A 10,912-nucleotide genomic window follows, 5' to 3' on the forward strand; every position below is an offset into this window, starting at 1 on the left:
AATTAGTAAATGAAACAGCAAAATATAATTGCAGCGTAAACAAATCGTTACACTCAAGCTACGTTTTGTCTAGGCTCTGCGAGGGTCGGATATCAAGACCCAGGATTAAACAAAAGCCATATATACAGTGAATGCTTTCGAATTATATTTGAAGATGAAATAAGAAAGAATTTTGCTGTCTTTGACTGAAATTCCACTCGAACTGCGTAGATACGATCGCATGTTGTAAAGCCGATTCATGCAACATTGCTGTCATTCCCTGCCGTCAACGCGAGGTCACGTCCCTAACGACCTAGGCTGATGACGAAATGGAGTTGCGCTTGTATGTAGCGACCAAATTTGGCCTAATTTTTAACCGCTCCTAAGCTAAAAGAAGCCCCCATCTCTTGCATTTGTTTTAACTTCAATAATATCTTTGAAAAGAGCGAGTTTTTTGGTATGGTTTATTTTTGACGATTGTAATTTTTAAACGATGTAAGTGCTAGTGATTATTTATTCGTGTTTTAGTTACGCAATCCATTGTTTGTGCGACGCTTTTTATAGATCGCCTTTCAGACACACGTGCGTTGAGATAAGAAAGCTGACATGTCACTTTTAAAATTGTTATATAACGTTTGTAAATGTGACAAGTCACGTTTTTTTCACGAGATCGCAAGTGATCACCCACAGCGGAAAGTAATCCCTTGAGAAATTAAAACAGTCCCTTGAGAAATTAAAAAAGTCCCTTGAGAGTTTACAAATATGTGGTTCCAAATTTTGTCTACTAACCCCTATTCTACGTTTTTAGCTTGTAAACAAGCAAAAACGTCGAAAAATGGACGGAACCCTCAGGGGGGCACTTGTGATTTTAAGGGACGGGGATGATCGAATGGGGGCAAAAATCAAGACCCAAAAAAATCCCTTGATCTTCCAAAATGACCCATAAAAATCCCTAGATCAAAGATTGACCCCTCAAAAATCAACAGCAAAACACGTTTGTTTGTACTACTTTATTCGCAGAACTACGCAGCCAAGGCACTACCACAAATCTTGAGGTTGTTTTAAATATCCAAAAACATCCCTACTCAAATCAAAAAAATTCTTGCCAAATTTTCCTACCCAAAAAAATCCCGGAATCTAGAATTTCAAACCCAAAAAAATCCTTCGATCATCCCCGTCACTTGAAACCCCGATATCCCCTACTGGGACGGAACCCGGGGGACGAAACATTTCTAGCTCCAATATCTAAGCTTAATCTATAAGATTTAGCTTTAGTGCTGCTCTTATAAAGTGGAAGGCTACAACAAGTCATCACAAATGGCGCGTGACTGCAAAAACATCGAAGTGTCACGCAATACATAAACGGTGAGACACTTCGTTGACATTACTTGAAGTGTAGGTCAGTTTCAAAATGGCGGGGAGAATGCTTGCACATTGTTGTCAATGTCCGATGTGAGTTGAGCTCCTGGGGTAGGTTAACATGCGTTCTATTTGCCTGTACTTTCCAAGTTTAGTTAAATAATTGGACTAAATTTAATTCTTGTTCGTCCAAGTGTCGGAAACGTGTCTATGCATCATAAATGCTAGGAAAGTAAAGTTCCAAAGGCGTCGCATGGGTGTGCGCAGTGCGCCGTTCAGATCAGAATATTAGTTTTTTATTGAGCATGTTCCCAATTGATCTTGTGTTAATATCAATACTCTGCTCAGCTCCAATCCGTTTAGTGGAGCATGTAAAAAGTCGACAGTTTGATCTGAAAGGATTGTTAACTTAAATATTAATTTAATATTATAAATAGTACTGATAAGCTCAGTTATTTCTTATTAAACTTTATAATTGCACCTAACAATTAGGCTCCAACTCGAGTTTTCTATGGGCGCATATACAACAAGGTGCCAGCAAGTTGACAATTGCCTATAGAAAAAGAAAGTGAAATTTGTGGATATCCAAAGGGTACTTCCATAAATTATCCATACCTCCACCACGGAAGGAATTTTTACTAAGACCCCCTCCCCCCCCCCCCCCCCCCGCCCTCACCTCTGGAAATTCAAACTAAGCTTCATACATTTCCTTTAAAGTTTTTGGTCACTAAGACCCTCTACCCCCAGGAAATTCCAATCCCTCCTTTGGGAGGAGTACGGACATTTTCTGGAACCACACAAAAGAGTATTTCTACTCCTCCCTGGATGGGATGTTAGTCCATCATAGGTGCCCCCAGCATTTAATTTGGCAGCACCCATTTAAACATTTGAGTGGAGAGAGACACTGTGTGAGTAAATTGCCAAGAACTCAACACAATGAACCCAGCCAGGTCCCACAATATTACCCCATAGCAGGACCGTAGCTAGCATGAGGTAAGACAAGGCACTTGCCTCATCTAAAGCCCCCCCCCAGCCCCCCCGGCTCTGCCGTGCCTGTAATGTTTTTTTCTTTAATAGGTCAGTTATGGTTACTCTATGAGGACCAGTTAGCAATGACCAGACTCTGCAGCAGTTTGAACAGTAAACATATAAGATGACACAGGAAAAGCCAGTTCCATTTCATGTGTCCCTTCTGGTGAGTTCACACTACTTAGTAAATGAAACTTTTCAGTGAACAAATCTATCAATTGACATTTCTTTCAATGACACCTGTATCGGCTGTATCTGGCTGTGACGAGCATTGGTGGAATGCTCTGTTTGATCTCTGCAATGATACCCAGATCCCATGATTGCGTTAATGCAACCCTCCAAGTTTATTTTTTTCCTTAGTGGCCATTTGGCCACTAAGGAAATTAAGCTGATGCTTTCAATCTTTCCTCCCAATTTAAGTCGCCAGGCTGGCCACCTTGGTTCAAATTTAGTCGCCAGCTCCAAAATTTTAGTCGCCATGGCGACTAAAATGGTCTTAACTTGGAGGGTTGTAATGTAGCCCAAAATATGCATGAAAACGCATAGAAATTTCAGTGAAAACTCAAAGGAAAATTTCCACCAACCACCTATTGCTGCTCCATGGTAAAAATTTTGAGGGAGGATGATGATTTCATCAGAATTCTTAAACTGAGTGCAAGCCAACTAGAAGGCCAACAAGTGCAGAAAAAAGATGAGAAAAGGAGAAAAAGGAAAAGGGAAAAAAAAAGAAAAAAAAAGGGTAAAGTTGCTGCAAATGTTTACTTTTGCACATACTACTAATATAACTGCCCTGTATGCCAAAGTTTCTCCAAATAAGGTTTAAAATGTCCAAAGAGTTCAATTTTTTTTTTGAATCTCCAGGTGTCAATGGGTTAAACACAACTGGGCCAAAGAAAGTCTGTGTGAGATTAACAGCTTTTGATTCTTAAACTCAAATTATCAAATACAATCAAACAATCTAAGACTTGAGATCATTAAAAATGTACCAGATGTTTATAAAAAAGCTTCCTTAGCACAATTACATTGCCTACAAATCAGAAAGAGATGGATTTACACTAGAACACACAATTTGTGACTGTTGCACTTGTGTAGCCGTCAGGGCACACAAACGTCTAAACAACTCAGGATGGGTAAGGTTAAAGGAGACAAAGGTTTTGAAAACGCTTTAATTTATCTTTAATACTACGGGAAACAAAACAATAATACTTATTTAAAATGGTTTAAACCAAAAATATTCCTGCCCACTGATGGAATTGCACTGTTTGTTTAGTGTTGGTTTAACTTGCCGATCTTCAACCTACTGAATTGTTTTCGCAGGCAGGAGGGGTCGCTGGAACTGCAGTTGATGTGATCCTATTTCCATTTGACACTATCAAGACAAGGCTGCAGTCGGCAGAAGGCTTTGCTAAAGCAGGTGGATTCAGAGGAATATACAAAGGAATTGCTTCTGCCGCCAGTGGGTCGGCTCCTGCAGGTACAAAGGGTTGACACAAAGTTGTGAGGCAGCGAGGCCAGCAAGCCATTCTGGTTAGCCTAAATAGCAGTTTGGTTGGCCTAAATGGCACTCCGGTTAGCCTACAGTTAGCTTAGGTAGCTTGCTATTTTAATATATATATTTTTTCTATTTGGAGTAGGGATTTCTGCCTTGCGTGCCTCGCTGCGTTGCCTTGCATGCCTTGCACACCTCGCTGCCTTGTATATTTGTAAGAGTCAGGTACTAAGCTCTGTTTCAAGTCATATGCATGTGGAGGGTGGGACAAGGGGGATTAGAACAGGGGGCAGGAACCCATTCTCATCCCTGTAGCCCTTATCGCTTCTCTTAGCCGGTGAAGCCTTGCCATGAAAAATGAAGGGCTCTGGGGACAAAGGTTTTTTGAATCAACTGGAATTTTTTTGATTGGCTTTTTGAAACAAACAATTCTTGAGTGGAAGTAAAAAAATGCAGTGACTCCCTCATACATTCCTTGGAAACATCGTGACTGCATACATGAAGACTGGAAGTCCTAGATTCCAGGACTGGAAATCCTGTGTCTTAGAGCCCTTCGATTCCCATCAGTCATGAATGCCAAGGCCCCGCCTGTTATGTCGACGGGAAAGGCAGGGACCCAGAAGTGGAGGGCATGGGAACAATTAACAGTCAGAGGTGGGAGCATTCTCGTCCCCATAGCCCTTTCGTTTCTCTTAGCCGGCTTGGCACGAGAAAACAGAGGGCTCTGGGGACATAGGATTTTTGAATTAATTCGAATTTTTTTGATTGGCTGTTTGGAACAAAGAATTCGTAAACGGAAGTCGAAAACATAACGACTCTCTCATACATTCTTTTGAAACGTCATGACTGCATACATGAAGACCGGAAGTCCTAGAATCTAGGACTGGAAATCCTGTGTCCCCAGAGCCCTTTGTTTCCTCGTGCCAAGGCCCAGCGGGCTAAGAGAAACGAAAGGGCTATGGGGACGAGAATGAGGTGGGAGAACTGAAAGAGGGTGGCAAGTGGGATTCCCAAGGAAGGAAAACAAGCAGAAATATGAAAAAAAACGTAATATTTTGAAATAGAGAAAGCACTGACTGAGAGGGAGGGAGGGGAACTGAGAGAGAAATGTAATGGAAGTGGGAAGTTCAACCCTGCCCCCCCTGTCCCCCATCATTGCATAAAACGGTTTTACTTTGTTTTTGTTCTTTTGAACACGATTTTCCTGCAAATCTGCAAATTTGAGTCTAGCAAAGTTGGCCTCTTCCACTTAGCGAAAGTAAGCTCCTGCAAAAATATATAAGGTTACATTTTAGGGAGTTAGAAGGTTGAATAGCAAGCTTATGATAACATTGTAGTTAATTGACAGTATTACTTCCCTTTTAGCTGCTACATTCTTTTGCTCTTATGAACTGACTAAAAATTTACTCAAACCACGGACATCATCCACAATGTTCCCGTTTGTCCACATGTTTGCTGCAACTGTTGGAGAAGTAGTAAGTTTTTAATCATTATTTTTTTATGTTACACTTCAAATGACATTTCTTCAGCCAGAGAAAGATATGCATTCTTAATAAATTCTTAACAAAATTCTTAATAAATTTATTCTTTTTATTTTCAATAAATTTATTATTTATTACCTGCATTGCTCTTAGCCTATTTTGCTCTTGTTCTCACTCAGCAACGTTTAAACAATAAAAGCTCTCTATAAATTTTACACATCATGGTCTTAAACTGTTCATACATAAAACTATCTTGCTCCCTAAGTTTTATTGACTTTAAAAGTTAAATTCATAACTTTACACAACCATGCAATTTCTGCTCTTTATAATTACTACATGCTATTATCACACACAGTGTAAGCTTTAAAGTGTGTGTGTGCTATTTGTGTTTGTCAGGTGTCACTTGCTGTGAGGAATCCATTTGAAGTAGTGAAACAACGAGCCCAAGCATACACCCACATGAACAGTTTGCAAGCCTTGAGGTTCACCCTAGTGCAAGAGGTACAGTGACACACTACAACTAGCGAACTCTTTGATTAGCAATATTTATTGATGTCTGATAGCATACAAGGCCAAGGTGGAGATGGATAGGACATGTATTGTGCCTGGGCCATCAGCAAAATCCTCGCATTGCGCTAACATGGGCACCCGAAGGAAGGAGAAGCAGGGGGCGTCCGAAGGAAACATGGAGGAGAACGGTAGAGGGAGAGAGGCGGAAGATGGGGTTTGCCACCTGGGCAGAGGCGGTAAATGTTGCGGAAGACAGGGTAGAGTGGAGGGAACGGATCAAAGGCCCTATTCTCCCAGAGGAGAAATAAGGAAGCAGATGATAGCATGCAAATTGTAATTTGAAATTAGCAGTGAATCATCAACTTGCATTACCGACCTTTAATCAACTGGGAACTTGAGTTTTGACAGAATAAATTTTTGTGCATCTATGAAGCAAATATTTTATGGTGTACCTTTTTATTTTCACGGGACTTGATTTAAAAAATCACGAAACTAAAGACCCGCAAAAATTTATTTTTAACGTTTTTTATTGTATTTTTTTATGTTTTAAACATATTTTTTGGCAATTAGCGAAAATTAAGTCCCACGAGATATGTCCGTTCCATTTTCACGAAATTAAGTTCCTGCGAAAATAAGTAACAATGAGGTATATTCTTTGTTGTTGAATAATATTTGTACGTATATCGCAGGGTGTCCTTGGTTTATACAGAGGCTACTGGAACACACTTTTTAGAGAGGTACTTTGTTCTTAACCATTAGAACATGACTTTGACTATTTATTCAACACCTTTAAAGATCTTTTTGATATATCAGTGTAAATTGTGGGAACTTAAATTTTATTTCATTTGTGCTATTTTCTTTTGTATCAGATACCATTTGCATTGTTGCAGTATCCTTTGTGGGAATTATTCAAGGTAACCTTTAGGAAAGCTTTTAGTTTGAAAGTTTTAGGTGCTTTCATAATTTAAGTTTTGCAATTACCCGTAATTATTATAGTAGGCTAATAAGCTAGTCTTTTTATTCTTTTATAGATCTTTTTCCTGTTATTACGTACAAACTGTAACGTTTTTATACAGATAGATAATTTTAATATTGTAAATAATTGTAAATAATTTGTAAGGAAATAGCACAGTTATGTTAAAGTCCTTGTGAAACGTCATCGCTTCTGCATGCATTGCATGCCATTTATTTTTTCTGTTGTTATGTTAGAGTGTATGGTCGTGGGAACAAGGTCACCAAGTGTATGCCTGGCAATCGAGTATTTGCGGAGCAGTATCAGGTATTTTCACAAATTAAAGGGGCTATGTCAGAATTTTTTGGTAATTCTATTTATTTTCGTTAATTAAGAGCTCTAATCTTCAAATTGGCAGAGCAAAAGTCTTTCTTTTTGGCAAAATCACGGCCACATAACAAACAAGGATGATTTTCGAGCATTGTAATTGTCTTTTTTTATACAAATTGAGATAAATTTGAAGAAAGTCAGGCCGACGTTTTTCAAGTTTACCCAAATGCTATCCATTTTAATCTTCTCAAATTTTGCCCATCCATTCCCCTTTTAGGCCTTTCAGTGTTTCTTTTGAGTTGTTCTACAGTTTTAAGCCGTTATTGTGATATTTCAGTTAATTCTGTGACCAGTTGGTCAGTGCCAAATTACCTAAAATTGCGTGACATAGCTCCTTTAAATACTAATTGTTTGAAAAAGGATCACATGATGCACAAAATGTATGCTTGGAAAAGAACTTAGGAATGATAGCTTGAATTGTAATCAATATTCTAAATGATCCTTATCATTATTATCATCTTTAACTATCCTCCCTTCCAAAGTTCTCCTAAAACGCAACGTAATTTGATCTACAGTCAACTGTATCAATGGACACCTCCCTAAGAGGGACACCTGGTGTTGTTCCCCTCCCTGCCGTTTTCCAGTCATTGTACTATAACTAGATGGACACCTCTCTAAGATGAACAGTTGGAGCCTGTCTCGATGGTGTCTGTCTTAAAGACAGTTACCGTAATGATTCGATTTAACGCTCGGGGCCCTTATTTACTTTTGGCACCTCAAGGGAGGGCGCTTATTCGAGATAGGGCGCTTATTTAATTTTTTGAGAAACAACCAAATGTTTCTAACAATAACAGGAACTGTAACAGTAAGAAATTGTTAAAAGTTCAGTTACTTTTAAAATAATTGTTTATTATAACAGTAAATATATACATAAACTGTACGGTGAACGGTCAGGAGTTTATCTAGTTGACGTCAGTGACTTCAGTAGGGGCAGTTATCCACAATAGGGGCACTTATTAGAATAGGGGTGCTTATAAGAATGGGGGCGCTAATAAGAATGGGGGCGCTTATTGGAATAGGAACAGTCCTTAAGAGGACATCAACAAATGACAACAACTCCACACACGAACATGCACAAGCAATCAAACATATTATTGTGTTTTTCAGGTGGTTTTGCAGCTGCTGTTACAACACCATTAGACGTTGCTAAAACCAGAGTCATGCTTGCACCGGTAATGAAGAGCTTAATAAGCACTGACTGTTGAGCCACGAACGGCAACGGGAAGTCAAATGCTCTTTCTCCCTGGCGAGAATTATCGACTTTTGGCCTGTAGCGTCAAGTTTTAACTACATGTACGAAAAAGGGGGCTACTTAAACAATTTGATTGGGTTTAAAGAGCAGCAAAAGCAATTGCATTGGCCTATTATACATATTATATTATTATATTAGTATACATATTTATTATATTATACATATTTACATAGATAATTATATAATTTTTTTCCCCTTTTATACAGTTTTGCGTTCACGCACACGTTTTAACGAGCGCTTGCGCTTCTAGGTGTCGCGTGAGTAAATAAAGTATTGTTGTTGTTGTTGTTGTTCTGGTCGCCGGCTGGGGCTCAGAAACGTCGTTTTATTGACAATTCTCACCTAGTTTCATAAGTTTGCAGTCCATTCGCATCCCTTGCTTATTGCTAAATCGCCTTCGACTCCACTCAGAAAAAAATCGATGAGGAAAATGGGCAATATTTTAGGGGAGGGGCAAATATACAAAGGCTATGCTAAACGTGCATTTTGAGATTTTATCTTCTAAACTTATAAGAAAATCATGGGTTGCTATTCCATTCTTCAACAGAAAGGATCTCCGTACACTCAGGCTAGTGTGACACAAGTGATTTTGATAATTAAATCTCAGGAGGGCATGTCGGGGTAAGTGGCATAAATTAAAATAACGAACAGTAATTATACATTGTACAATCCCTCACAGAGTCTTTGGATAATTGTGGATGTAATATATCAAACGCAAGAGACAGTGTTTCATCGGGGTATCCAAGCACCGAGAAGAGAGTTGAAAATATGATGCGCAGTGGAGTATTTTTGACGAAATTCAGCCGTTGAAACACTATCTCGAGTGTTTGATATATCTTCTCAATCGAAACAAAACTGCGGAGTAAACGGGGAAATAAAATCGTAAAAATCTATGCTAATTAAGACGGGGTATCCAACCCTCCTTCACGGTTATGATTTTCTTTCTATTCACTTGATGAATTATTAATGAGTTTGAGAAGTAATGAAAGGAAAGGCTAAGTCAAAGTCTATACTTAATGCGTTTTTGTTGATACGTGTTTGCCTGTCGACCGTCCGCATGTCTCCACTACGCGTTTTTATGAAAATGATGAACGTTTTCAGTGAGGCTCTCTCAGGGGTTTCAGGAAACAAGGTAACATGGCCATTCACTTTTTGGGAACATGGGAACAAAAGGAAAAAAAGCTGAACAAAACCTTTTTCTGATATTTAAGGGAACAGGGATTTGGCGAACATCTCCCCCTCCCCCCCGCCTTCGCAACAACGCATTGGTTCACATCATTTGGTTTGCAGAAGCAAAGGGCGGTCTTTTGAGTAAAGAAATGAATTTGGTGGTGACATACCCGTGAGCTAGCAAACGGTATGCAAGTGGACGCAAGTAGTCGCAAGTTGAACAGTTGCGTACAGACTTGCGTTGGTTGGCCAAACGGACTCGCAAGTGCACGCAAGTCGTCAAAAAAGCCATTTCAATGCTACTCTGCGCGCTGCAATTTAGTACTTGTAATAAACAGCAAAACTTGCGTTGGGTGGCCAAACGGTGAAAAAATTGCGTTGACTTGCGTGAAATTTGATCTCGACCAAAGTGAAAGCAAGTCAATGCAAGTCCTGGCTAAACGCAAGTTTTCAATTTGCGTCTCTGTTTGACCAGGCCTTTACATTCATACACGATAGCTAAACGTGACCACCACTTCAAATTGATTGATTGATTGATTGATTGATTGATTGATTGACGTTTTTCGTCTTTTCAGTTTGTTTTCAGGAGTGACAATGAGAACAGTCTGGATCTCTCTTGGAGGAGCCGTGTTTTTTGGTTTTTATGAAAAAGCTAAAAATGTCCTACAAGATAAACTAGAACGCTAATTTACTTGTTACATTACCAACTGACGTTGTGTTTTACTTGAAGCTTTTTATTTAAGATGTGTGGGCCATTTCGCGACTCTGGTATGAAAAAATTCCACGTTTAATTTGCGATCGTGTCATATTCCACGGTCCGCAAGCTGGGAACTTATCACGAAACGGGGATAGGAACAATTAAATGGATGTAACTGAAATTAACAATGGGGATAATAAAGACTTGTTTGTACTAAATACAAACACAACTTTTTTTTTGTTCTTTTATTTTACAACCAGCAAGTTGCGGTGTACAGTATATACAAAACCATAACTTAAGTAAATATACAATAATGAATGACTTTTTTCACTCTATAATGATTTAATCGCACGCCTGTTGTGACTGGGGAAGAAGCAGGGCTATTTACCATTACCACACTGAAAACTTTGCTGGTGGACTTACGATGACCGTGTCATGTCGGTTGATTGTGTTTACAGTTTTCACAATGGTTTGTATAAAAACACGCTCACATTCAAACTGGCTTTGGTAAGCCATGTTTATGTTCACGTTCCGATTGGTTCGCGGTTAACCACGTTTGCGTTCAGACTGGCTTGCATTGGATAAACCACGTCCAGTTCAAACT

At 39.2% G+C, this 10,912-nt stretch overlaps 2 protein-coding genes across 2 annotated transcripts in view; both read left to right on the forward strand.

Annotated features, from left to right (window-relative positions):
• LOC144629064 (splicing factor 45-like) overlaps window positions 1-10,912 on the forward strand; it is a 126,727-nt gene that overhangs the window by 80,823 nt on the left and 34,992 nt on the right. The window lies entirely within an intron of this gene.
• On the forward strand, window positions 1,363-10,537 carry LOC144629162 (mitochondrial S-adenosylmethionine carrier protein-like). The gene is made up of 11 exons (XM_078487368.1): window positions 1,363-1,449; window positions 2,416-2,533; window positions 3,685-3,841; window positions 5,222-5,331; window positions 5,734-5,838; window positions 6,537-6,584; window positions 6,717-6,761; window positions 7,057-7,126; window positions 8,297-8,361; window positions 8,989-9,062; window positions 10,187-10,537. The coding sequence occupies exons 2-11, from the start codon at window positions 2,492-2,494 to the stop codon at window positions 10,296-10,298; spliced, it is 828 nt and encodes a 275-aa protein (XP_078343494.1). The 5' UTR covers window positions 1,363-1,449; window positions 2,416-2,491; the 3' UTR covers window positions 10,299-10,537.

The sequence above is a fragment of the Oculina patagonica genome, chromosome 10 (assembly GCF_052425735.1).
Source record: "Oculina patagonica isolate OP01 chromosome 10, crgOcupat, whole genome shotgun sequence".
In the NCBI taxonomy this organism is placed as follows: Eukaryota; Metazoa; Cnidaria; class Anthozoa; order Scleractinia; family Oculinidae; genus Oculina; species Oculina patagonica.

Excerpts from the sequence above, each read along its gene's own strand:
- LOC144629162 (XM_078487368.1), top strand. The coding sequence starts at position 2,492 with ATGACACAGGAAAAGCCAGTTCCATTTCATGTGTCCCTTCTG. Across the intron at positions 6,585-6,716 it reads GGAACACACTTTTTAGAGAG|ATACCATTTGCATTGTTGCA; the intron begins GTACTTTGTTCT and ends CTTTTGTATCAG. Across the intron at positions 8,362-8,988 it reads CCAGAGTCATGCTTGCACCG|AAAGGATCTCCGTACACTCA; the intron begins GTAATGAAGAGC and ends ATTCTTCAACAG.